At 67.5% G+C, this 25727-nt stretch overlaps 1 protein-coding gene across 1 annotated transcript in view; it reads left to right on the top strand.

Annotated features, from left to right (window-relative positions):
- The window catches only part of PTPRN2 (protein tyrosine phosphatase receptor type N2), a 205173-nt gene that overhangs the window by 84816 nt on the left and 94630 nt on the right, over nucleotides 1-25727 (top strand). Inside the window, exons 7-11 of the mRNA XM_055133868.1 lie at nucleotides 2398-2595; nucleotides 4132-4172; nucleotides 4559-4839; nucleotides 7781-7867; nucleotides 14262-14341. Coding sequence (XP_054989843.1) covers nucleotides 2398-2595; nucleotides 4132-4172; nucleotides 4559-4839; nucleotides 7781-7867; nucleotides 14262-14341 — 687 coding nt within the window. The remainder of the gene's footprint in view (nucleotides 1-2397; nucleotides 2596-4131; nucleotides 4173-4558; nucleotides 4840-7780; nucleotides 7868-14261; nucleotides 14342-25727) is intronic.

Genomic DNA, 25727 nt, shown 5'->3' with positions numbered 1-25727 from the left:
CTGCGTCCCTCCCGACTGTCCCTGCGTCCCCCCACTGTCCCTGAGTCCCTCCGACTGTCCCTGTGTCCCCCCGACTGTGCCTGTGTCCCCCCTGACTGTCCCTGCATCCCCCCGACTGTCCCTGCGTCCCCCCGACTGTCTCTGCATCCCTCTGACTGTCCCTGCGTCCCCCCGACTGTCCCTGCATCCCTCCGACTGTCCCTGTGTCCCCCCGACTGTCCCTGCGTCCCCCCGACTGTCCCTGCATCCCTCCGACTGTCCCTGCATCCCTCCGACTGTCCCTGCATCCCTCTGACTGTCCCTGCATCCCTCTGACTGTCCCTGTGTCCCCTCCGATTGTCCCTGTGTCCCTCCAACTGTCTCTGCATCCCTCCGACTGTCCCTGCGTCCCCCCGACTGTCCCTGCATCCCCCCCGACTGTCCCTGCGTCCCTCTGACTGTCCCTGCGTCTCCCCGACTGTCCCTGAGTCCCCTCCGACTGTCCCTGTGTCCCCCCCGACTGTCCCTGTGTCCCTCCGACTGTCCCTGTGTCCCTCCGACTGTCCCTGTGTCCCCCCGACTGTCCCTGTGTCCCCCCTGACTGTCCCTGCATCCCTCCGACTGTCCCTGTGTCCCTCCGACTGTCCCTCTGTCCCCCCGACTGTGCTTGTGTCCCCCCTGACTGTCCCTGCATCCCTCCGACTGTCCCTGCGTCCCCCCCGACTGTGCCTGTGTCCCCCCTGACTGTCCCTGTGTCCCTCCGACTGTCCCTCTGTCCCCCCGACTGTGCTTGTGTCCCCCCTGACTGTCCCTGCATCCCTCCGACTGTCCCTGTGTCCCTCCGACTGTCCCTGCGTCCCCCCGACTGTCCCTGCGTCCCTCCAACTGTCCCTGCGTCCCCCACTGTCCCTGCATCCCTCCGACTGTCCCTGCGTCCCCCCACTGTCCCTGCATCCCTCCGACTGTCCCTGTGTCCCCCCGACTGTGCCTGTGTCCCCCCCGACTGTCCCTGTGTCCCCCCTGACTATCCCTGCATCCCCCCGACTGTCCCTGCATCCCCCCGACTGTCCTTGCGTCCCCCTGCCTGTCCCTGCATCCCTCCAACTGTCCCTGTGTCCCCCCGACTGTCCCTGCGTCCCTCCCGGCTGTCCCTGTGTCCCCCCGACTGTCCCTGCATCCCTCCGACTGTCCCTGCGTCCCTCTGACTGTCCCTGTGTTCCCTCCGACTGTCCCTGTGTCCCTCCGACTGTCCCTGCGTCCCTCTGACTGTCCCTGCATCCCTCTGACTGTCCCTGCATCCCCCGACTGTCCCTGCGTCCCTCCGACTGTCCCTGCGTCCCCCCGACTGTCCCTGAGTCCCCTCCGACTGTCCCTGTGTCCCCCCCGACTGTCCCTGTGTCCCCCCTGACTGTCCCTGCATCCCTCCGACTGTCCCTGTGTCCCTCCGACTGTCCCTGTGTCCCCCCGACTGTGCCTGTGTCCCCCTGACTGTCCCTGCGTCCCTCCGACTGTCCCTGTGTCCCTCCGACTGTCCCTGCGTCCCCCTGACTGTGCCTGTGTCCCCCCTGACTGTCCCTGTGTCCCCCCGACTGTCCCTGTGTCCCTCCGACTGTCCCTGCGTCCCCCCGACTGTCCCTGCATCCCTCCGACTGTCCCTGCGTCCTCCTCTGGGTCAGCTCAGATTCCCTGGACACAGGGTTCCTCCATGCAGCAGCCCTGGTGGCCACACTGTCTCGTCGTACGGCTCTTGCTGTGGGGACGTCCCCGCCATGGTCAGAGCTGTGGCCTGTCCGCGGGCGAGTTGGAGTCTGTGGAGAGCTCACCATGAGTGACAGGACTGGGACTCGCCTCTGCACCCCGATGCCCAGCTTGTCACCCAGGACGCCCCACTGGCCAGTGGAGCCATGGAGCTCACTGTGTGGAAATCACCAGCCCGGGGACGCCCATCGGCCCCCGCCTCATTTCCGTAGCCTCCGATCCCACTCCTGATGGCCGGCAGGTGACGGGTGGCTCAGTGGCTGGAGGCTGGAGGTGGCTGAGAGGAGCCCAGGGCTGCTCTGACCGCCCCAGAGTCCAGCTTCATACTGTCCCTTCCGCCCGGCTTCCCCCGGGGAATGAGGCGTCCGAAGCCGGCTAGTGGGCCGCTGACAGAGACGAGAAGGACGAGCACCTCTGGGTGCCTCAAGCCCTCTTGGTGTGGGAACAAGCGGAGAGGAGAGGCCCGGGCCTGCCCCAGGGCCACGCGCCGTCCAGTGGGGCTGGGCCGTGGCACTGCCCGGCGGGGCCGGAGTGGGCGTCGCAGAGCCTCGGCTGAGAGGCCCCTGCCCTCCTCCGGGCTCTCTCCGTCCGAGTGCCCTTGCTCGCGCTCTGCGAGGGTGGGGATCACCCGCTCACCTGTGCTCTCCCGCCATCCCGCAGATGCCCGGATCCGAGAGCTCCTGAAGGACCCAGTGAAGCCCCGGGCCGATGGCGGGACCTGGGACCCCGTGCGCCTCGACGAGATGGTCCTCATGCTTTCGGGCCCAGAGCAGACTGGGCTCGAGGGGACCGCCGGGGGACAGCCTGGGGAGCAGGGGGACGGCTCGGCAGCTCTGCACGGGGCCCACAGCCGGCCAGGTGAGCCCGTGGGCAGCCACCGTCGGGGGACCTGCATGCCACGGGGCATTTGCACGCAGGGCTCTCCTGTTTGAATTGTGCCCCTAGTTGCTTTCTCACAGCTGGGCCCCGAGTGGCCATGAGGAAGGCCTGGGTTCTCTTGAGGGGCCTGTCCAGCGTGCGACTCCAAGAGAGAAGCTGCAGGTGTGCGAAGGCCTCTGGCTGTGCGGGGAGCACCACTCAGACGCCAGAGGGCTGAGTCTGCAGAGCCCAGATCCCCACTCGAGGGCAGGCAGCCCATGCCCCAGTGCACACATCAAACACGTGTGTACTTATGTGCATGCGTACACATGCCTCTGAAAACCAGCACACACAAGTATGGTACATAATGCATGCACACATGGGTACACAGAGATGTACACGGGTGCACAAATTCACATGCACACTTGAATATATCATATGTGCACAGACTTACACATGCATGCATTTGTGTACATGCATGTATACGTTGCGCATAAATACTGCGTATTCAGAACTTGTGGACATAGTCACATGCATGTACATATGTGGGCACACATGTGCACACAGACACAAAGAGACACATGTGCATAGTTGTATACAGATACATGTGCGTACAGAAACATGTAATACATGCTCACATGCATGCATGCCTTGCAAGGTTCTGCACATACACACAGGTGTACACAGAGTCATGCACACATGCTTATGTGCATGCATACATACATGCAGAGGCAGACCTGTGTATATACATACACACATGTACATGCATGCAAACATGAAAGCCCTCACTGCCCCTCACATATGCTCATATATATGTGTTTGCAAAGACACCTACAAAACCACACATGCTCATGCACACGTGTATGTGCATGCACACATGCAGAGGCAGACCATACATATATGTGCACACACATGTACGTGTGTGCACAATGCACACACCTACAAACCTACACGTCCTCATGTGTATGTTCATGCTTACATGCAGAGGCAGACCCATGCACACCTGTATACACAGGGAAGCAGATCTGTGCACATGTATGCACACACAGAGGCAGACCCGTGCACGCATGCATGCTCAAGGTGGATCCCTGCATGTGCATGCACGTGTGTACACACAGGCTGACCCGTGCACACATGCCTTCAGAGACATGCTCACACGCACACACAGCAGCCCCTCCCGGGAGGAGGCCGCCACGTGCCCTGAGCCCCTCCCTGGGCGCTCAGCAGGCGCCCGCTGCTGTGCATGGCAGGGTGTGTGCCTCACGGCACGGGCTCCGAGGGCACGCAGCTGTCTGCTGGGGCTGCCTGACAGGGAAGGGGCTGCCTGACACGGCACGTATCCTGTGGAGCCACTGGGCAGCTGGCTGCTGGGAGGCGTGTGGGACGCTGACCCCTGGCCCCGTGTCGCTGACCCCCCACGGGCTCCCGGTGCCCTGAGCTGTGTCCCCGGGGCCTCCCGTGGCACTGGTGCGTCCAGCCTTCCCGCGGCCCTCCCCCCTCCCCCCCCAAGTCCTGACGAGGCTCTGTCTCCTGCAGGTCACAGCGGGCCAGACGGGGGCGCCGAGGCTACCCTGGAGGTAAGGTGACCCCCGCGGCCGGTCCACACGACGCCTGCAGGCTCAGGGTCACGGGTGGGCGTGTTTCCCAGGACAGGCGTAGGGGGCCCTCGCCCGCCCGACCTGAGGGGGAGGCGTGTGTGTTAGAGCGTGCACGTCTGTTCTCAGCCCCCCTCGGACCACCCACGCAGGACAGAGCTCAGGGAAGCACAGACGGGGGGAGGCAGAGATGCGGGCCAGGGTCAAAGGTGCAGGTGCCGGTCAGGACACAGGCACAGACACGGAGTAAGTGCAGGCACACGTGCAGGGGCGGGGCGGGGGCGGGGGCAGGGGCGGGGGTAGGGGCGGGGGGGGGCGGGGCGGGGCTCTTCTGGCCCAGGGTCTCCCTCGCGCCTCCCCCCTCCCAGGTGGACGCCCCGCGCAGCTCCCTGGCTGCCCTCGGGCCCCCCAGGACAGCGGTGAGGAAGTCCGAGGCGCCCGACGCTGCCCTGTCCTCGGAGGAGGAGCGTGCGGGGCTGGAGAACGTGAGGAGCCAGACCTACTTCCGAGCACTGGGGCCCGGCCAGCGCGGGGAGCCCGCAGGCGGGCAGGACGGCCAGAGCCCGGGGGCCCAAGGGCACACCGACCCCGACCTGCGGCTGGAGGTCAAGTCCCCTTCAGAGCCCGGCTACGTGGTGACGGACAGAGAGTGAGTGGGCCCCTCCCCTCCCCTGCCCTCCCCCTTCTCCCCCCCTCCCCCCTCCTCCTCCCCTCCCCCCCTCCCCTCCCCTCTCCCCTCCCCGGCCCTTCCCTCCCCTCCCCCTCTCCCCTCCCCGGCCCTTCCCTCCCCTCTCTCCTCTCCCCTCCCCTCTCCCCTCCCCCCTCTCCCCTCCCCCTCCCCTCTCCCACCCTTCCCTCCCCCCTCCCCCTCCCCCTTTCTCCTCTCCCCTCCCCCTTCTCCCCTCCCCTTCTCCCCTCTCCCACCGTTCCCTCCCCCTCCCCTCCCTCCCCCTCCCCTCCCCCTTCTCCCCTCCCCCCTCTCCCCTCCCCCCTTCCCCCCTCCCCCCGCCGGTGTGCTGTTCTCTCGGGCCCTGGGGCCACGCTCTGCGAGGGTGCATGTGCCCACTGCCTCTCGCCCCGCGCACGCCTGGCCCGTGCTGGGACCTGGGTCGCCGTGGCACTCACCGGCCACGCCTGGAGGCGGCTCATCTGGGCCAGGGCTGGTGCGGCTCTGTGGGGTGGCCCTGGGGCCGCAGGAGGCCTGACGCAGCAGGGCGGGTCGTGCACCAGCCGTGTGGTGGGAACATGTGTGGGCCTGAGGCATGAGTGTGCCGGGCTGGGGCACACGTGTGCAAGGCTGGGCAGACGTGTGTGAGACTGGGGCATTCGTGTGTATGTTGGGGTTCGTGTATACGAATGGGGCGTGTGTAGGGGCTGGGACACGTGGGTGGGGGTGGGGCGTGCCTGTGCAGGACGGGGCATGTGTGCTCAGAGCAGGGGCATCTGTGTGCAGTGTATAATGCATGTATGTGTGAGACCAGGGCACATGTGTTGGGTGGGGGGGAGGTGCAGGAGCACACATATGTGTGAACTTCAGCACATGTGTGCAGGGCAGGGGCACATATGTATTGTAGTGTGGGCAGATATGTTCGCGGGGCAGGGGCACGCATGTGTGTGGCGTGGGCACATATGTGGGATGAGACATGTGTATGCACGGGGGGGCACACGTGTGTATGGGTGGCACACCTGTGTTTTGGAGGTGGGGCACATGTATGCTGGTGGTCCACATGTATATGTGTACTCACAGGGTGGGCACGTATTTGTGTGATGGAACATGTGTGTTTGGGGTAGGGGTGGGACATGCATGTGTGTGGTAGAACACATGTGTTTGGGGGTGGGGATGGAGCAGGCATGTGTGAAGGGTGGGATACGTGTGCAGGACAAGGGCACGTGTATGTTGGAGTGTGGGGCAGATGTGTTTGTGGGGTAGAGGCACACGTGTGCGGGGTGAAGCACATGTGCACGGTATGGAATGCACGTGTGTGCAGAATGGGACATGAGTGTGTGTGTGTGTGTGTGTGTGTGTGTGTGTGTGGCGTGTGCTCAGTTGGGCATGGGTGGAGGCTGGGACCCGGCCCTGCTCGCTGAGGGCTGTGGCTGCGCCGACTGGGCCCTGGGTGCCCTCGCCCTTCCCGTGTCGTTGGGCCGCCCCAGGCCCCCCGGGACAGCAGCCGGCCCCTCGCCCACCCTGGCCGGCAGCTGCGAGTGGGGGGACGGGTCGTGGGCTTGTGTCCACCCACTGGACCCCAGCGGGGCGTGTCGGTCCTGAGGAGACACCGCGCACGGCAGCGGGCAGCGGCAGGACAGGGTTCCCTGCGGCCCACGGGGCTGTTGCGTGGACCCGCTCGTCTCAGGACGCCCCTGGGCCTGTCAGACTCGGCTCTCGTGGGCCTCACCGGGCCCCGGGACTGTTCCGTGGCCTCCCTGGGGCTCCTGGCTACCGGGGTTCCCGTGGACCCCGGGGCAGCTCCGTGCCGTCTGCTGAGCCACGGCTGTTCTGTGCTGCCACTCAGCCTCCGGGCGCCCGCCCAGAACGGCTGCACCCACCGGCCGGCCCTGTGGTGCTCGTCCATCTGTGCTCGCTGTTCCTGACAGATCTGTTGCTCCGTGTTCTGTGGCCGTGGCCGTGGCTGCCTTGCAGAGGCCCCAGTGCCCTGGCAGGAGGACCCCCCGCCCGACTCAGACACAGGTGGGGCGGCAGCCTGGGCACGCGTGGCCTCGGCCCCGGCTCTGAGGCTGCTTGGACACGGAGTCCGGCTCCCGCAGAGCTGGCTCGGGGCCCGGCAGTGTCAGGCTCAGGGGCTCGCCCTCTCCTGCCCAGCCCCCGCCCGGCCTCCCAGGGGCCCCCCAGTGTCTGACTGAGGTGGGTGGGAGCAGGGCCCGGGGAGCCCGGCCTGTCGGGGCCGAGGGGCTGGCTGCTCCCCGCACAGAGGGCCCGACCTGCGGCTCCGGCACGTCCACCCAGCCCGTGGCCTCCCGCGGCCCTCCTCGGCGGTGCCTGTCCCCACCGGGCCCGTCCCCAGCCCGCCCATACCGCGAGGCTCCAAGACCCGCCGCCCGCCCCCCGCTCTGGATGGCAGCTGGAGCCCGCGGCATCACGGGGACACACTGTGCCCCGCTGTGGGCACAGGGGTCTGGCCGTACCCGACAGCAGCCCACGGGGACGCCAGCCGCACCGCGGAGGGTGGGTCCAGCATGGCTTGGCCAGCCTGGGGTGGACACAGCTACAGACCATCACTGTGGGCGCCATGTGGCCGGCCGGCCCTCCGGCCTCCGCCACCTGAGGCAGCATGTGGAGCCCCGTGTGGCTCCTCAGTGGTGCCTTTGCCCCTGCTCCCCGCCCTGCTCCCCGTCCTCCCTCCTGCTCCCCGTCCTCCCTCCTGCTCCCCATCCTCCCCACCCTGCTCCCTGTCCTCCCGCCCTGCTCCCCATCCTCCCGCCCTGCTCCCCGTCCTCCCCCCCTGCTCCCCTCTCTCCTCCCGCCCTGCTCCCCTCTCCCCTCCAGGCCGCAGGAGCCCGCAGTGTACGCTCCCTGGGGCCCGCCAGCCGCGCCCGAGCCCCACCACGCCCCCCCTCTGCTCTCTCCACAGCCCCCTGAGCCTGGCGCAGGGCGCGGAGCTGTTGGGGGAGCTGGCGCACCTCCTGGACCTGCCCGCCGGCGTCTTCTGGGATGTCCGGTGAGTGCAGGCCCAGGGGCCTGTCTGTGTCGGAGCCGCTGCCGTGGGGAGACGAGTCCAGGGTGCCGGGGTCACAACACGGCTGGCCCCGGTTCCTTTGGAAGGACCTGCCCGAAAGGCCGCGACCAGCCCTGCATGCCGTCACCACGAGGCTGGGGGGGGTCTGGGCCTGTGTTGCTGCCCCCCCCACGGGCACCGTGGCCCGGGAGGAGCCACTGGGCCAGGCCCCGAGTGCTGTGGCGCGTCCTCTCCGGTGAGGCCGGCACGGGGGCTCGTGTGCGGGGACTTGCGTGCCGGGCCAGAGGGAGCAGCATGGGTGCGGGCCCTGCCGGCCACCCGGGGGCGGGGGGCGGGGCACACTCAGGGTGGAGGGGTGGAGGGGACACAGGGGCGGAGGGAAACGGGGGTGGACCTGCCGTAGGCTCCTGAGCACTCGGTGTTGGTGACAGGTGGGGCCGTGGTGACCCGTCCAGAGGCACCTACAGAAGGCTGAGCCCAGGGCATACACTGGGAACCCTGGGCCACACCTGGGCACACCTGGGACACACTTGGGACATACCTGGGGTCCATAACTTGAACCACACCCAGGCCACACCTGGGCACACATGTGCGCACACACCTGGGGTACATACTTAAGCCACATCTGGGTCCACACGGACACCCTGGGCACACATCAGGGCACACCTGAGGCACACCTGGGATACACCTGAGGCACACCTGGAACACACCTGGGGTATGCCTGGGACACACCTGGGCACAAACCTGGGTCACACATGAGACACATCTGGGCACACACCTGGGCCACACCTGGACATGCCTGGGACACACCTGGACACACACTTGGGGCACACCTGAGGCACACCTGGGACACACCTGAGACACCTGGGACACACCTGAAGCACACCTGGGACACACCTGAGGCACACCTGGGGCACACCTGAAGCACTCCTGGGACACATACGGGGCACACCTGGGACACACCTGGGACACACGCCTGGGACACACCTGAGGTGCACTGCTGAAACACTCCTGAGGCACTCCTGAGCTACCTGCCTATCTCCCAGCACGCAGGGGAGGGGCGTGTGCCTGCGAGCAGCCGCTGTGTGTTGGGAAGTAGCTGAGCAAGAAGAGCAGGACCGGGGAGGGGTCGGTGGGGCAGTGAGAAGCCTGCAGGATGGGCGTTGGTATGTGGCGTGGTAGGTGACACCCAGGGACGTGGTGAGGCTCCCGGCATGCCCTGTGGGTCGGGCACGGGGGGAGGGGCTGTCCAGTGGCAGCACGTCTGCGTGGCATCTGTACGGGTGGCATGCGGGGGCTTACATGATGGGGAAGGAGGGGGGCAGCACCGGGGGCCCTGTGGGCACTGGCGTCCAACCTCGGGCATCCAGGGCACCCCGGGGAGGAAGGCATGAGGCAGCCGGGGTGGGGAGCGGGGCGGCAGGCCCTGCTCTTGGCGGGGCGTCGTGGCCTTCTGCAGCCTCCGTGTGACTCCTGGGGCCGCAGGGCTGCAGGCCGCGAGCCTGCCCCTCGGTCGCCGTGCGGGGGGCCCACGGGGAGTCCGGGCGTGGGCCTCTGCGGGATGCTGGGGGGAGGACACCGTGCATGGCCGGGTGAGACCTCGGCCAGGGCAGGGTGGGCAGAGCTGCCCTCCCCGGGCCTCCTGTCCTCTCTGGAGAAGCTCCTGTGCTTAATATGTGTTGTTAATGGCCGTGGCACTGTCAGCCAGCGCCATCATTCCTGTTACATCATTAGGGCCCATTAGGGTGGCATTAGCGGCTGATGTCATTATGCTGTAGGCGTGAGCAGTGGCGGCCACGGGTGATGGATGCGGCTTCTGCCATGGGAGGGGCCGAGCTGGCTGGGGGCTGCCGGGGGGTCCTGAGTCCTGGCTGGGTGCAGATGTGGGGCCGAGCCTGCCCCCCGTCCAGCTGTGTCGGGTGGGGCCTGCGGTCTGTCCAGCTGTCGGGCGGGGCCTGCCGCCTGTCCAACTGTGTTGGGCGGGGCCTGCCTCCCGTCCAGCTGTCGGGCGGGGCCTGCCTCCTGTCCAGCTATTGGGTGGGGCCTGCCGCCTGTCCAACTGTGTTGGGGGGGCCTGCCGTCTGTCCAGCTGTGTTGGGCGGGGCCTGCCTCCCGTCCAGCTGTTGGGTGGGGCCTGCTGCCTGTCCAGCTGTATTGCGCAGCGCCTGCCCCCCGTCTCTGACTTGTGGGCCGGGGCTGGGCTGGCCCCAGTGACTCTAGACCACTGGGTAACCTGGTGTGGGGGGCTTCAGGAGCAGAGGCCGTGGCCTGTTCAGGGCAAATGACTGAGTCAGCGACCAGTCATGGCGCATGGGGGTTGTGTCCCCACGGGTGCTCAGGTGGCCCTGCATGTGCTCTGCCCGTCTGGACATGCTCCGGGGCCCAGACTCCCAGTCTGGGCACAGACTCGCCCTCGGGGTGCGGACTCGCCCTCGGGGTGCGGACTCGCCCTCGGGGTGCAGACTCGCCCTCGGGGGTACAGACTCGCCCTCGGGGGTACAGACTCGCCCTCGGGGTGCAGACTCGCCCTCGGGGTACAGACTCGCCCTCGGGGTGCAGACTCGCCCTCGGGGGTACAGACTCGCCCTCGGGGGTACAGACTCGCCCTCGGGGTGCAGACTCGCCCTCGGGGGTACAGACTCGCCCTCGGGGTGCAGACTCGCCCTCGGGGTGCAGACTCGCCCTCGGGGGTACAGACTCGCCCTCGGGGTGCAGACTCGCCCTCGGGGGTACAGACTCGCCCTCGGGGGTACAGACTCGCCCTCGGGGTGCAGACTCGCCCTCGGGGTGCAGACTCGCCCTCGGGGGTACAGACTCGCCCTTGGGGTGCGGACTCGCCCTCGGGGTACAGACTCGCCCTCGGGGTTCGGACTCGCCCTCGGGGTGCACTCGCCCTCGGGGTACAGATTCGCCCTCGGGGTGCAGACTCGCCCTCGGGGCCAGACTCGCCCTCGGGGTGCAGACTCGCCCTCGGGGGTACAGACTCGCCCTCGGGGGTACAGACTCGCCCTCGGGGGTGCAGACTCGCCCTCGGGGTGCAGACTCGCCCTCGGGGTACAGACTCGCCCTCGGGGTGCAGACTCGCCCTCGGGGTACAGACTCGCCCTCGGGGTGCAGACTCGCCCTCGGGGTACAGACTCGCCCTTGGGGGCGGACTCGCCCTCGGGGTACAGACTCGCCCTCGGGGTGCACTCGCCCTCGGGGTGCAGACTCGCCCTCGGGGGTGCAGACTCGCCCTTGGGGGCGGACTTGCCCTCGGGGTACAGACTCGCCCTCGGGGTACAGACTCGCCCTCGGGGTGCAGACTCGCCCTCGGGGTACAGACTCGCCCTCGGGGTGCAGACTCGCCCTCGGGGTACAGACTCGCCCTTGGGGGCGGACTCGCCCTCGGGGTACAGACTCGCCCTCGGGGTGCAGACTCGCCCTCGGGGTACAGACTCGCCCTCGGGGGTGCAGACTCGCCCTCGGGGTGCACTCGCCCTCGGGGTGCAGACTCGCCCTCGGGGTGCAGACTCGCCCTCGGGGTACAGACTCGCCCTCGGGGTGCAGACTCGCCCTCGGGGTGCAGACTCGCCCTCGGGGTGCACTCGCCCTCGGGGTGCAGACTCGCCCTCGGGGTGCACTCGCCCTCGGGGTGCAGACTCGCCCTCGGGGTGCAGACTCGCCCTCGGGGTACAGACTCGCCCTCGGGGTACAGACTCGCCCTCGGGGTGCAGACTCGCCCTCGGGGTGCACTTGCCCTCGGGGTGCAGACTCGCCCTCGGGGTGCACTCGCCCTCGGGGTGCAGACTCGCCCTCGGGGTGCAGACTCGCCCTCGGGGTACAGACTCGCCCTCGGGGTGCAGACTCGCCCTCGGGGTGCGGACTCGCCCTCGGGGTGCGGACTCGCCCTCGGGGTGCAGACTCGCCCTCGGGGGTACAGACTCGCCCTCGGGGGTACAGACTTGCCCTCGGGGTACAGACTCGCCCTCGGGGTGCAGACTCGCCCTCGGGGTACAGACTCGCCCTTGGGGGCGGACTCGCCCTCGGGGTACAGACTCGCCCTCGGGGTGCAGACTCGCCCTCGGGGTACAGACTCGCCCTCGGGGTGCAGACTCGCCCTCGGGGTACAGACTCGCCCTCGGGGGGCGGACTCGCCCTCGGGGTACAGACTCGCCCTCGGGGTGCAGACTCGCCCTCGGGGTACAGACTCGCCCTCGGGGTGCAGACTCGCCCTCGGGGTACAGACTCGCCCTCGGGGTGCAGACTCGCCCTCGGGGTACAGACTCGCCCTCGGGGGTGCAGACTCGCCCTCGGGGTACAGACTCGCCCTCGGGGTGCAGACTCGCCCTCGGGGTACAGACTCGCCCTCGGGGTGCAGACTCGCCCTCGGGGTACAGACTCGCCCTCGGGGTGCAGACTCGCCCTCGGGGTGCAGACTCGCCCTCGGGGTACAGACTCGCCCTCGGGGTGCAGACTCGCCCTCGGGGTACAGACTCGCCCTCGGGGTGCAGACTCGCCCTCGGGGTGCAGACTCGCCCTCGGGGTACAGACTCGCCCTCGGGGTGCAGACTCGCCCTCGGGGTGCAGACTCGCCCTCGGGGTACAGACTCGCCCTCGGGGTGCAGACTCGCCCTCGGGGTACAGACTCGCCCTCGGGGTGCAGACTCGCCCTCGGGGTACAGACTCGCCCTCGGGGGTACAGACTCGCCCTCGGGGTACAGACTCGCCCTCGGGGTGCAGACTCGCCCTCGGGGTACAGACTCGCCCTCGGGGGTGCAGACTCGCCCTCGGGGTGCAGACTCGCCCTCGGGGTGCAGACTCGCCCTCGGGGTACAGACTCGCCCTCGGGGTACAGACTCGCCCTCGGGGTGCAGACTCGCCCTCGGGGTGCAGACTCGCCCTCGGGGTGCAGACTCGCCCTCGGGGTACAGACTCGCCCTCGGGGTGCAGACTCGCCCTCGGGGTACAGACTCGCCCTCGGGGTGCAGACTCGCCCTCTGGGTGCAGACTCGCCCTCGGGGTACAGACTCGCCCTCGGGGTGCGGACTCGCCCTCGGGGTACAGACTCGCCCCAGGGTGCGGACTCGCCCTCGGGGTACAGACTCGCCCTCGGGGTGCACTCGCCCTCGGGGTACAGACTCGCCCTCGGGGTGCAGACTCGCCCTCCGGGTGTGGATTCTCAGGGTCTGGAGTCTCTGGGGCCCACCCTGGGACCCTCCTGTGCTGCCCCACCGTCACCCTCTCTCCCTAAGGCCAGTGACAGGAGAGGCCCAGGGGCCGCACACCCCAGAGGGGTGGGGGCGGGACAGGGCCGTGTGGATCACACCGTGGGTGGTCTTGGGGAGGGTGCAGGGATAGAGGCGTGTCTGCCCCTCGGGGCCGCCGTGTCACCCCAGGTCGGGTACAGCCGAGTGTCCACCCCAGGGCCTCAGTGGCCGCCGGGCTGTGCTGGTGTGTCACTCCGGCTTGGAGCTCCAGGCGCCTGCAGCTCAGGTCAGCAGGTCAGCAGGGGTCACGCCTGTGTGGCCCTGGGGCCCCTCCGGAGCAGCCTGAGGAGTCTGGGCCCCGGGCTGCTCCCTTCACGCCTCCCTGTGCTACCAGGGCGTCTGTGGGGGGGGCGTCTGCGGGGGTGTCTGCGGGGGCGTCTGCGGGGGTGTCTTCGGGGGCGTCTGCGGGGGGGGGCATCTGCGGGGGCGTCCGTCTGTGGGGGGGGCGTCTGCGGGGGCGTCTGCGGGGGGGGCATCTGCGGGGGCGTCTGCGAGGCGGGGTCCCTGCGCGAGTCCCCCTCTGGCCGCTGAGCGAGCGTCAGCTCCTCAGACAGGAGAGGAGGCGTGTCCAGGCCCGCGGGGGGTCACGGGCTACGGGGAGCCGGTTGCGCCTGCCTGGCACAGTGCCGGGCCCTGCTCGGGGCCTCGAGTACTGGAGATAGTCCCTGTCGTCAGGGCGCAAACGCCCGCTCTTGCTTCCCCCTCGGCCCCCGCGCCCCCGGGAGCCAGTCGCCGCTGCGTCTGCAGCAGGCCTCTCCGCCCGCGCCGGCTCTGTGTCCTGAGCGACAGGCGGGGACTTTCACGGGACAGGCGTGTGCTCGGGGCAGCTGGGCTGTCAGCACCGTCACAGGGACGTGCGGCCCCCAGAAGTCACACGTGGAGCTGGGACGTGGCCGCGGGAGGCCTGTGTGGCGTGTCCCTTACGTGGCCGGGGAGGCCCGTGTGGCGTGTCCCTTACGTGGCCGGGGAGGCCCGTGTGGTGTGTCCCTTGTGTGGCCGGGGAGGCCCGTGTGGCGTGTCCCTTACGTGGCCGGGGAGGCCCGTGTGGCGTGTCCCTGTGGCAGTGCAGCTTCCAGGGAGCAGCTTGCGGCTCAGCAGCCCTGAGTTCCCTTCCTCGTCTCTTGCAGGGTGCTGGGGCCCACGGTGACCTTCAGAGTGAGCCCCGGAGTCCACAACCTGACCGAGGCAGACGCGGCCCGGGCGGCAGGTAAGGCCTCGGTGCAGCCGCCTCCCGGCAGATGTGGCAAGGCCCGGTGTCCTGCACCCGTGGGGGGTTGGTGGGGCTGCGAGTCCTGTGGCCGCCCTGGGAGGCAGAGGCCCCGGCTGTCGTGCAGAGCCGGCTGTGGGCGGGGGTTCTGGGTCCGGGACTTGCCGGGTCCCTGTGTCTGTGGGCTCCCGCGCGAGGGCCGTCCTCTGCCTCCTCTCCCTCTCGCCCCGGTCTCAGCCCACCGAGGACGCGGGTGGGCTCAGCCCTGCTGCTGCCCTTCCCCAGGGCTCAGGGTGGCCTTGCTGGTGCGGCGGCGGCACCAGGCGGGGCAGGGCGGGGCCCGCAGCCCTCGCGGGGCTGGAGGGACCCAGGGGCACGGCCACAGCGGGAGGGGTGGGTGCCGCCTGAGGCATGCGTGCGTGTTTCCCGGTGCTTACGGGCCTGGGCACCAGGGCGGCCTGCCAGGCCGAGCTCTGCCTTGGGGGCACGGGGGTAGGGCCTGCAGCCTGGCACACCAGCCGGGGCTCTAGCTGCTGAGCGTCCTCAATCGCGTGAACTCAGGAATGCGGGGGGTCCCCACACCGCCCTCGGCTGGGACCCGGGCCTCGGGGCGGGGTGCCCTGCGGGGCTCGGGGCTGACCAGACGCGGGCACGGGCACTCGAACCTGCTCCAGGTCCTTCCCGATGCACCCATGCCCTGGGCTCCACCGGGAGGCGCCCCCCGAGCACGTGAGCTCCCCGACCCCCGACGGCACCGGCCACCTCCTGCTGGCCGCGGGCCGGCACGCGCAAGGTCACAGCACGTCCTTCCGGGCCCACCGTGCCTGGGGGCGTCTGGGGGCGCCTGAGCGCCGTGTGGGGCAGGAGCTGCTGCACCCCGGGGCCCCTCCAGGGCGTGTGCCTGAGTCGCTGCCCCGACAGGAAGGTCCTTCGGGCCCAGCTGGCCCCTCGCTGTGGTGAAGCAGGGGCAGGTGCGGGACCTGGGGCCAGTCCCGCCTCTGTGCGGAAGGAGCAGGCGCCCGCCCAGTGGAGGCGAGGCAGGAGAGACGCGGCCGGGCCGGTGACCAGCAGCGGGGCCCCGCGGGCAGCTCGTCAGAGAGGGGCAGGCCCCCTCGGCCCTGCTGTCTCGGGGGCCACAGCGAGTGCTCCCAGGAGCCAGCGTGGACAGGGCAGTGCTGGTGGCCTGTCCTCAAGGAACTGCGCTGGGCAGCTGCCTGCTGGCGCTCTCCGGAGAGAGGAGCTGGTGACCGGGTGCCAGGGGCACGCGCACAGTGGACAGCGGGCGGAGCACTGCCCTGGGCTCTGCCGCCTGCGTGCCGCGACGTGGAGGAGGCCCGGGGCAGAGCAGCGGTGCCGTCCCTCGGACCCGTCCCACCATGCCCGTGCTTGCACCGTCGGGTGCCGCCCCCCACCTGTGAGAGTCTCTGTGCTGCTGGACGGGGCGTGAGGAGCGAGACGCCGCCTCTGGTGCCCGCTGGCCGCAGGACGTGGAAGTGGACACTGGTGTCCAGTGCAGTTCCCGAGGGCAGTGTCCACTGCAGCTGGCTCCCGCGGGGCACCGGTGCGCGGCCTCGCTTCAGCAGTGGAGGTGATGAGTGGCCGCGTCCGCAGACTCCCCTGCCCACTTCACGGAGGACAGGACGCGACCCCCGAAGGCCGGCAAGTCCTGAGGCCTGGCGTGGCCTGTGGGGCACAGGGCCCGGCACGTACAAGCAGCGTGAGATGAGGCCTGGCCCCCGGGCATTCTGCCTTCGCGGATCCCGTGGGGGGAAACCTTGCGCAGACACGGTGGGCTCTGCTGCCCCGGGCGAGGTGGGCTCGTCAGCGGACACTGCACTGGCCTCTGAGCGCCCCCAGTGAGTCTGTGCCTGCACCTGAGCCCTTGCTTCCGGGACCCTCGTGGTCAGGAGGGCCCCTGTGTGTTGCTTCAGCCACTCACATTATGGGGCTTACAGTAGCCGCCCCGGAGACCACAGACCACCATCACCTTCACCACTGCCACCATCACGTCATCGCTCTGACCAACAGCCTTCTCCATCCCCACCGTCACATTGTCACTATCACCAGCATCACCACCACCACCATCTCCAGCACCATCTCCATCACCAACATCACCACCATCTCCATCTCCACCACCATCATCTTCATCAGCACCATCAGCACCATCACCACCACCACCATCACCATCTCCACCATCTCCACCATCACCACCATCACCATCACCACCATCACCACCACCACCACCACCACCACCACCATCACCACCACCACCACCACCATCTCCACTACCACCATCTCCATCACCACCACCTTCACCATCACCATCTCCACCACCACCATCTCCACCACCATCTCCACTACCACCATCTCCACCATCTCCACCATCTCCACCACCACCATCTCCATCTCCACCACCATCACCACCACCATCACCATCACCACCATCACCACCACCACCATCTCCACTACCACCATCTCCATCACCACCACCTTCACCATCACCATCTCCACCACCACCATCTCCACCACCATCTCCACTACCACCATCTCCACCATCTCCACCACCACCATCACCACTACCACCATCTCCACCACCACCATCACCACCATCTCCATCTCCACCACCATCTTCATCACCACCATCACCATCACCACCATCACCACCACCATCGCCCTCACCACCACCACCATCTCCATCTCCACCATCTCCATCACCACCACCATCACCACCACCATCACCACCACCATCACCACCACCATCACCACCACCACTACCACCATCACCACCATCACCACCACCATCACCATCTCCACCACCATCTTCATCACCACCATCACCATCACCACCATCACTACCATCACCACCACCACCATCTCCACCATCACCACTACCACCTTCACCAGCACCACCACCTTCACCAGCACCGTATGACCACCGAGTCCCCGTCTCTGCCATCTTCGTCAGCCCCAGCAGCACCACACTGGCACCTTCCCGCCAACTGGGAGCGCGGCTGCAGCTCTGAGGCAGGGTGCAGGTCCCACTGCATTTTGTAGCTGCAGTGGGAGACGGTGTACAGGCACGTGAGGTGGACGAGGCTCTGGGAGCCGCCCAGGGTCTGGCCGCTTAGAAGTCAGTTCGGAGCGGAGAGCCAGGCAGAGCCATACCACAGCCCCTGCCGGATGGCTCGGGCTGAGCTGGCCCGTGTCCCTCCTGTCCGGTCACGACTTCCTCTCCGTGGCCTCACGACAAGGGCCTCTAGTCAGAGAGGCGCCGGGGCCCAGGGGGGACTGGCCTTGCAGAGCGGGCTCTGCTCGAGGGTGGGTCTCCGTCCGTCCTTCCCGTCTCCCCTGGGGAGTGGCCCGCAGGCGTCCCAGCACCGCGGCCATGCCCGTGGTCTGCAGCGCCTCTCTGAGGAGGGTGCCTGCCCACTCAGCGGGGCTGACCGCGGACAGTGACGTTGCTTCAGGTCAAAACCAGGCCGGGGGCGTCTCTGAAGGGAAGTCACAGCCCAGGAAGCTGGGCCAGAGGCCACAGCCGCTGTGTGACCAGGGTCTGGCCCCGAGTTCCCGTCTCCGGCCAGCTGGCGTGGCGCTGACCCCTCCCCAGGGGCTGCAGGAGGCCGACCTCAGTGCCTTGTCAGCTCCTGCACTGCACGGGGCAACGGGCAGACACATGTCACACACGCCACATCCCCCCACACGTGCACCACATCACACACACACACACACCATGTCACACACGCCACATCCCCCCACACGTGCACCACATCACACACACACACCATGTCACACACGCCACGTCCCCCCACACGTGCACCACATCACACACACACGCCATGTCAGACACACACACCATGTCACCCCACACATGCACCTCATCACACACACATGCCAGTCAGACACACACGCCACGTCCCCCCACACGTGCACCTCATCACACACACACGCCAGACACACAGCATGTCACCCCACATGTGCACCACATCACACACACATGCCATGTCACACACGCCATGTCCCCCCACACGTGCACCACATCACACACACATGCCATGTCAGACACACCACGTCCCCCCACACGTGCACCACATCACACACACGCCATGTCACACACACACACCATGTCACCCCACAGATGCACCACATCACACACACACACCATGTCAGACACACACACAATATCACCCCACACATGCACCTCATCACACACATGCCATGTCACACACAGCATGGCACCCCACACGTGTGCTGCCTCACCACACCACATACACACATCACACACACACCATGTCACACACGCACACTATGTCACCACACGTGCACTATTCACACACACCGTGTCACCCACCACCTCACCACACGCATACACACATCACACACATCATGTCACCCACACATACATACCACATCACACACATGTGACCCACACACTGTGACACCCACATGTGCCCATACCACGTTACCCAGACTATGTCACCCACACCGCATCACCCCGTACATGTACCACGTTACCCACATACACCACGTCACATACACATACGTGTACACCACCCACGCACACACTCATGCATGTTGCCCCTACACATGTCACCAGACGCACAGTGTATCACGTGCACATGACCCCAGGGTCGCCCTCGACCCTGCACTCTGGGGCTGGCTGTGAGTAGCGAGTGGCACGGGCAGCTGCGGCTCCTGGGGCCACACCTGGCCAAAGGGGCTGTGGGGGCGGAGCGGCCGTGGGGGCATCTGCAGGCTGTGTGGGAGGCCACGGGCCGGCCCAGGGGCCCTTAGGGCGCCCGCGACAGAGGCAGGAAGGGTCACGCGTGGGCACAGGAGACTGGTGAGCCCAGAGCTGGGCCGTCTGCTGCCACCGTGCTGACCCCACTGCCCGCAGGCCCTTCCCTGGAAACCTGAGGCCACACACTTGGATGTCACTCACTCGGTCACCAAACACGTGATTTCCCCAGCCAGAACCTCCCCGGCACAGGACGGCCCCACCTCTGTAGTCAGCCACACCCAGGGGCCAGGGGCCGCTGCTCCCCTCCCCCCTGCCCTGCCACCTCCTCTGCTCCCTCCCCCCTGCCCTGCCACCTCCCCTGCTCCCTCCCCTGCTGCTCTCCGCCTACCCCCTCCCCTGCTCCCTCCCCTGCTGTTCTCCTACCCCACTGCTCCTGCCTCCATGCTCTGCTCCCTTCTCATCCCCTCCTTCGCCTGCTCCCCTCCCCTGCTCCCCTTATCCCTCCCCTGCAGCCCCTCCCCAGCTCCCTCCCCCGCTCCCCTCCGCCCACCCCTGCACCCTCTCCCCTGCTCCCTCCCCTGCTGCCCTCCTACCCCTACCCCGCTGTTCCTGCCTCCATGCTCTGCTCCCTCCCCCCTCCTCCTCTCCTCCCCAGTCCCCTCCTCTCTCCTGCTGCTCCCTCCTCCCCTGCACTCTGAGTGCTCCCTCCCTCTTCGCTCCTGCCCCTCCCTGCTGCTCCTGGTGCTCCCCTCTCTGCCCAGTGCTCCAGTAGCAAGCCCACCAGGCCAGTTGTCATGGTCCCAGCAAGGGGCGAGCTGACCCCAAGAGGACGGTGAGGCCCTGGGGGTCCGAGCTCTGCCACTGCCCACCCCAGGGTCCCAGGCATCTGCTGGGGTCTGAGCTCTCTGCCCCTGCCCGTCCCCCGTCCATCCTGACCCGGGTGACCCTTCTCCTGCCGGTGAGGTGGCAGCGGCTGCTCGAGAGAGCTGGCGTCCCACTCCTGGTGCCGGTTCCTGACACATTGGCAGACGAGGGGACGTGGGCCCGGGCCGGGACAGAGCTAACGCCCGCCCGCCCGCCCCGTGCTCTCCTGCAGTCACGTGCTCCCAGATGCACGCGCTTGACTATTCCTCCCCTGCTTCCTGCCGGTCAGTCACTCTGTTATCCAGAGATGGTTCGAACATCCTGCGGTTGTGGTTTATCACAGCGGGGAGCGCGGGTCAGTATTTCCCATTCCCTCATCTAAGCTTCCCAGAGCTGCTCTGTGGGAAAGTCAATTTTATGGATGTGTCAGGCTGCACCACGGAAGGCTCTTACCACTGGGTGCTGTGGCCTGTGGGTGCGATGGCCTGTGGGTGCCATGACCTGTGGGTGCCATGGCCTGTGGGTGCCATGGCTGTGGGTGCCGTGGCCTGTGGGTGCCATGGCTGTGGGTGCTGTGGCCTGTGGGTGCCATGGCCTGTGGGTGCCATGGCTGTGGGTGCCGTGGCTGTGGGTGCCGTGGCTGTGGGTGCCATGGCCTGTGGGTGCCATGGCTGTGGGTGCTGTGGCTGTGGGCGCTATAGTTTGAAGGTGCTCTCACGGGTGAGTGCTCCACTCCCTGGAAGGACCCTTTGAATGTTTTTTTTTTTTTTGCTCTTTGGGTCACACCCGGTGATGCACAGGGGTTACTCCTGGCTCTGCACTCAGGTATCACCCCTGGCGGTGCTCAGGGGACCATATGGGATGCTGGGAATCGAACCCGGGTCGGCCGCGTGCGAGGCAAACGCCCCACCCGCTGTGCTATCGCTCCAGCCCCCCCCCCCCCCCCGAGTGTTCTGTTGTCTTTCTGCGGCCACAGCCTTGCGGGAGACGCTAACGGGTGCCCGCTGTGCCTGGTCCTCCGTCCTCTGCCCAGCAGAGAAGGGGGGTCACTAACGCAGGCGACAGCAGGGGCGCCCCAGCTTCCTGGCACTGAGCCCAGCCGTCCCCCAGACTCTGTGTCGTGTGGACATGGCCGAGCTGCACAGAGAGGGCTGGCTGGGCCCCCAGGGGCCACCCCGCATCCTGGACGGCCCCTGCCCTGACTCCCCGTCCAGCTCGGACCCTGCAGGAAAGCGTTCCTTTGGTGTCAGAGTTGGGTTCTGGGGAGCCAGGGCCGGGGCAGCACTGACTCCCTGGGCAGCGCGGGGCCCGTCTCGCAGGGCCTGGGGGAGGAGGGGCAGCTGGAGGACGCGCGCACGCCCGGGCTGCGTGCGGTGGACTCTGTCCCCAGCGAGTCGCTCGTGGGCCCCGTGTGGGGCGGCCGGCAGCAGCTGCTCCAAGGGGGCCGCACCACAGTGGCCCCCGCGCTGGGGGTGGCGGCCAGCGCGTCACTCACTGTCCAGCAGCCGGGACAGACTGTCCACTGCACTTGGCTCTGCGTGCAGGCACCTCCGAGACCGCGTCCTCTCGCCGTGCCCCGTGGCAGCTGCCCAGCTGTCCTCTCCTGGCCACCGTGATGGCAGATGGCCGGCCCGATGCCTCGCCAACCACTGGCCACCAAGGCCTCACTGGCTGAAAACCACCAACACATCGCTAACCACTGACCCCTGACGCCTTGCTGATAGCTGACCACCAACAGTTCACTGGCCGCTGACCACCAGTACCTCACTGACCACTGGCCACAAATACCAGACACTGACCACCAATGCCTTGCTGCCTGCCAACCTCATAACCACCGAATTCTCACTGACTGCTGGTCACTGACACCTCACTGATCACTGACCACCAACGCCACACCGATCATTACCACCAAAACCTGGCTGAACACTGGCTTCCGGTGCCTCACTGACCGCTGACCCCCAACACCTCACTGACCACTGACCGCCAGCACCTCACTGACCGCCAACAACTCACTGACCGCTGACCGCCAACACCTCACTGACCGCTGACCGCCAGCACCTCACTGACCGCTGACCGCCAACACCTCACTGACCGCTGACCGCCAGCACCTCACTGACCGCTGACCGCCAGCACCTCACCTCACTGACCGCTGACTGCCAGCACCTCACTGACCGCTGACTGCCAGCACCTCACCTCACTGACCACTGAACGCCAACACCTCACTGACTGCTGACCGCCAACACCTCACTGACCGCTGACCGCCAGCACCTCACTGACCGCCAACACCTCACTGACCACTGACCGCCAGCACCTCACTGACCGCTGACCGCCAACAACTCACTGACCGCTGACCGCCCACACCTCACTGACCGCTGACCGCCAGCACCTCACTGACCACTGACTGCTGATGTCTTATTGGCCACCGACGCCTTCTGTGGACACTGACCTCCAGTGAGGCTCAGCTCAGAAGACTGCAGGGGACAGGGAGGGCTGAGGAGCTGGGGGTCTTTCAGGCCCCCTGTGGTGGTGGGCAGGAGTGTCCCTGGGGAGGGACAAGCAGCGGTCACTGACAGGGGGCTGCAGCGGCCTCCTGGCCTTTCCCGCCCTCCTCCTGCCCTGCATGGGAGCTTGGGGGGCTGGACGGCCACCTCAGCCGCCTCCTGCCCGCGGCAGACCCCGTCTGCTTCCGCCTCCCTGGGAAGAGCCTCCCGGTCACGGCCCCTCCTCACTGCCCCGCCCCTCGCTCTGCTCCTGTGCCCCTGCTTGCCCACCCGCCTGTGCTCGGACCCGGGGCTGAGCTCTGCGTCTGTTCCGGAACTGACCAGCCAAGCCCACTCGCCTCGGCCCCTCCAGCGCCCAGCACAGGCCTGCCCTGCCCTGCCTCGGGCCCCTGCTGTCGCTCCCACCGCACCCGGGCCCGGCTCTCGGCCGAGACCACCCTCAGTGCTCCCATCGCCCCCACAGAGCCGCACACCTGCGTCAGGGGCTGTGCCTCGCCCAGCCGGGGAGTCCGGGTGTGCACATGTCTGCACACACGTGTCCGTGTCATGCATGTGCTGGTACTCAGTGGCAGTGCTCAGCGGTCACTCTGGGCTGTGTTCAGGGATCACTCTGGGTGGTCTCAGGGATCACTCCTGACAGTGCTTGGGGATCACTCCTGACAGTACTCAGGGATCACTCCCTGGGCAGTGCTCAGGGATCACTCCCCGGACAGTGCTCATGGATCACTCCTGACAGTGCTTGGGGATCACTCCCCGGACAGTGCTCATGGATCACTCCTGACAGTGCTTGGGGATCACTCCGGGTGGTGCTCAGGGATCACTCCTGACAGTGCTCGGGGATCACTCTGGGAGGTGCTCGGGGTCTCCCAGTAACTTGGGGTCACTCCCAGCAGTGCTTGGGGCCCCGTGGAGGGTGCCAGGGTTAGCCCAGGCCAGCTGTGCACATGGCAGGTGCCTCAACCTCTGTCCTGCATCTCCGGCCCCATTAAGTCACGCTCTGAGGCTGGGAGCCCGGTGGCCACGGTGGCGGGCGGTGCGGGTGTCAGGGCCGGGGCCAGAGTGACTGTGTTGTGTGACCTGTGTGGGCAGCTCTGCCTCGCTGGGGGCCATGTGGCTCCAGCTAAGCCGGGGCCAGGCGTGTGTTCCGCTGGACACGGGCTCTCATGGCGTGGCCCCTCCATCACCAGCCAGCCCCGGACCCCCCGCACCCCCGAACACCTCCAGGTCAGTCTTCCCTAGGACAAGGAGGAGCCACAGGACTTTGCTGACCACAGACTCGCTGTCCACTCTCCCCTGGGGCACAGCCCGTCTGGGCCCGGGCGTGCCGTGGCTGGCACAGACCCCGGGGCGCCTGCTCGGGCCGAGTCCCCGCCTGTTCTCTGGGGTGGCCATGCTGAGTCGCCGGCCGGGCCCTGCAGCTCAGCAGCTCTGCCTCGCTGACCACCAATACCTCACTGACCAGGACGGGGAGAGGCCAGGAGCAGACGCCCCAGAGCCGCGCGGCCTGCCAGCGGGCACGGGAGCCAGCCCGGGCCTTACCGCGGGAGACATGGACACACTGAGGTCCCTCCCACACGGCAGTCGCAGCACTCCTGGATGGGGCGGCCAGGTCAGGACTGTGGTGGCAAAGGGCCTGGGGCCGCTTCCCCAGAAGGAGGCACCTGCTCCCACATGGCTCCCGCTGCCACCTCGTGCCACCCCCCAACATAGAACACTGTTGAAGAGCTGCGAGACCTGGGCTCGGGCCCAGCACACAGGCCGGGAGGACGCGGGTGGCCGGCCACAGATGCCGGGCGAAGCTGGCACCTGTGCACACAGTAGGTGCTGCGGCCGTGAGGGCTGTGACAGCTTGATGGGCCGGGGGTCAGAGGTAGAGGGCAGGTGCCAGCTGGGCTCATCAGGAGTGCCCACAAGGAAACAGTGACGGGGCTGGGGAGAGTGCAGTACCTGGGGCTGAGCATCGAGGTCCGAGTTTCGGGATCTGAGTACTGGGGCCTGAGTGCCAGGGTCTGAGTACCAAGGTCTGAGTACCGAGGTTCGAGTACTGGGGTCTGAGTACTGAGGTCTGAGTATTGGGGTCTGAGTACCAAGGTATGAGTATTGGGGTTTGAGTACTGAGGTATGAGTATTGGATCTAAGTACTGGGGTCTGAGTATTGAAATCTGAGTACTGGGGTCTGAGTGCCGAGGTGTGAGCATCGAGGGCTGACCCGGGCTAGGATGAGGGTCTGGGGATCAGGATCTGGGGATCGGGCTGTCTGTGGCCCCTTTTCTGTCCCGGGGCCCGCGGGCTCTGGTGCTGAGGCTTCCTTCTGGGACACTCTGACAGGAAGCTGGCGGGCGTCCCTGGGATAACCCCCGCTGGAGGGGCAGCTGCTGGCACTGCCCCTTGGGCGCCAGTGTCTGCAGAGTGCCTGGCCCGGGTGCGGCTGTGGACGCCCCTCACCCCAGCTGGCCTCTGCCCAGGATTGGCCCCGACCCGTGGCTTCTGAGGCTCCCGGCCAGCAGACTGCACCGCTGCCCACCACTGACCGCTCTCCTGGTCGCCCCCTGGGCCTCCTGTGCATAGGCCCAGCAGCCCTGGCTGCCCCCGGCCGCCCCAGACCAGTGCCCCTGAGCCGGACCAGCAGCCCAGGGGGGCAGAGACCCAGTTCCTAGGAGACCCTGGGGGGCGGGGCTGAGCAGACCGTGCCCCTGATCGGGGAGGCACCCACTGCCCTGCCCTGCCCCGCCCCCTGGGACACCCACGGGGGCAGCGCCCTGCGGGGCGGGGAGCGCGGGGCGGGACCCCTGGGCGCACTCTCCCCGGGGGCCGGAGGAGACCCTCGGGAGGGCGCAGCCTGGGCTGGAGCAGGTGCCGCGCGGTGGGTGGGAAGCGCCTTTGTGGCCTGATTACTTTCACCTTGTTGCCGGCTCCAAAAGGCAATTAGCGGTTTCTGGGGGCTGCAGCCCCTTCGCGGGGCATTTGCATCACAAAGCAGCTAATTGGTAAACACCCTCGGCCGCTCCCCGCTAATTGGCGCTGGCCGTTGCCGGGAGACGGGAGACCGCGGCTGCTGAGCTGGGGTGTGCTCGGACCGCTCCAGGGCCCGGGGGTCGGCCGAGAAGCCCCTTCCCGCCGTCCTCCCTCCCGCAGCCGCGCTTCTGCCCGTCCTGTCCCCGTTTCCGGGTTCCGCTGGGCCGCGCTGTGGGCCCGGGGGACACGGGTGCCCGGTGCTTGTCTTGATCCCTGTAGATAGCTGTTTGCCTAAAGGCGGCGGGAGGGGAGGGGAGGGGAGGGGAGG

Source organism: Sorex araneus, chromosome 1 (genome assembly GCF_027595985.1).
Source record: "Sorex araneus isolate mSorAra2 chromosome 1, mSorAra2.pri, whole genome shotgun sequence".
Lineage (NCBI taxonomy): Eukaryota > Metazoa > Chordata > Mammalia > Eulipotyphla > Soricidae > Sorex > Sorex araneus.
Note: the sequence above shows the minus strand (reverse complement) of the source record. Positions and strands in the feature narration are given on the sequence as shown.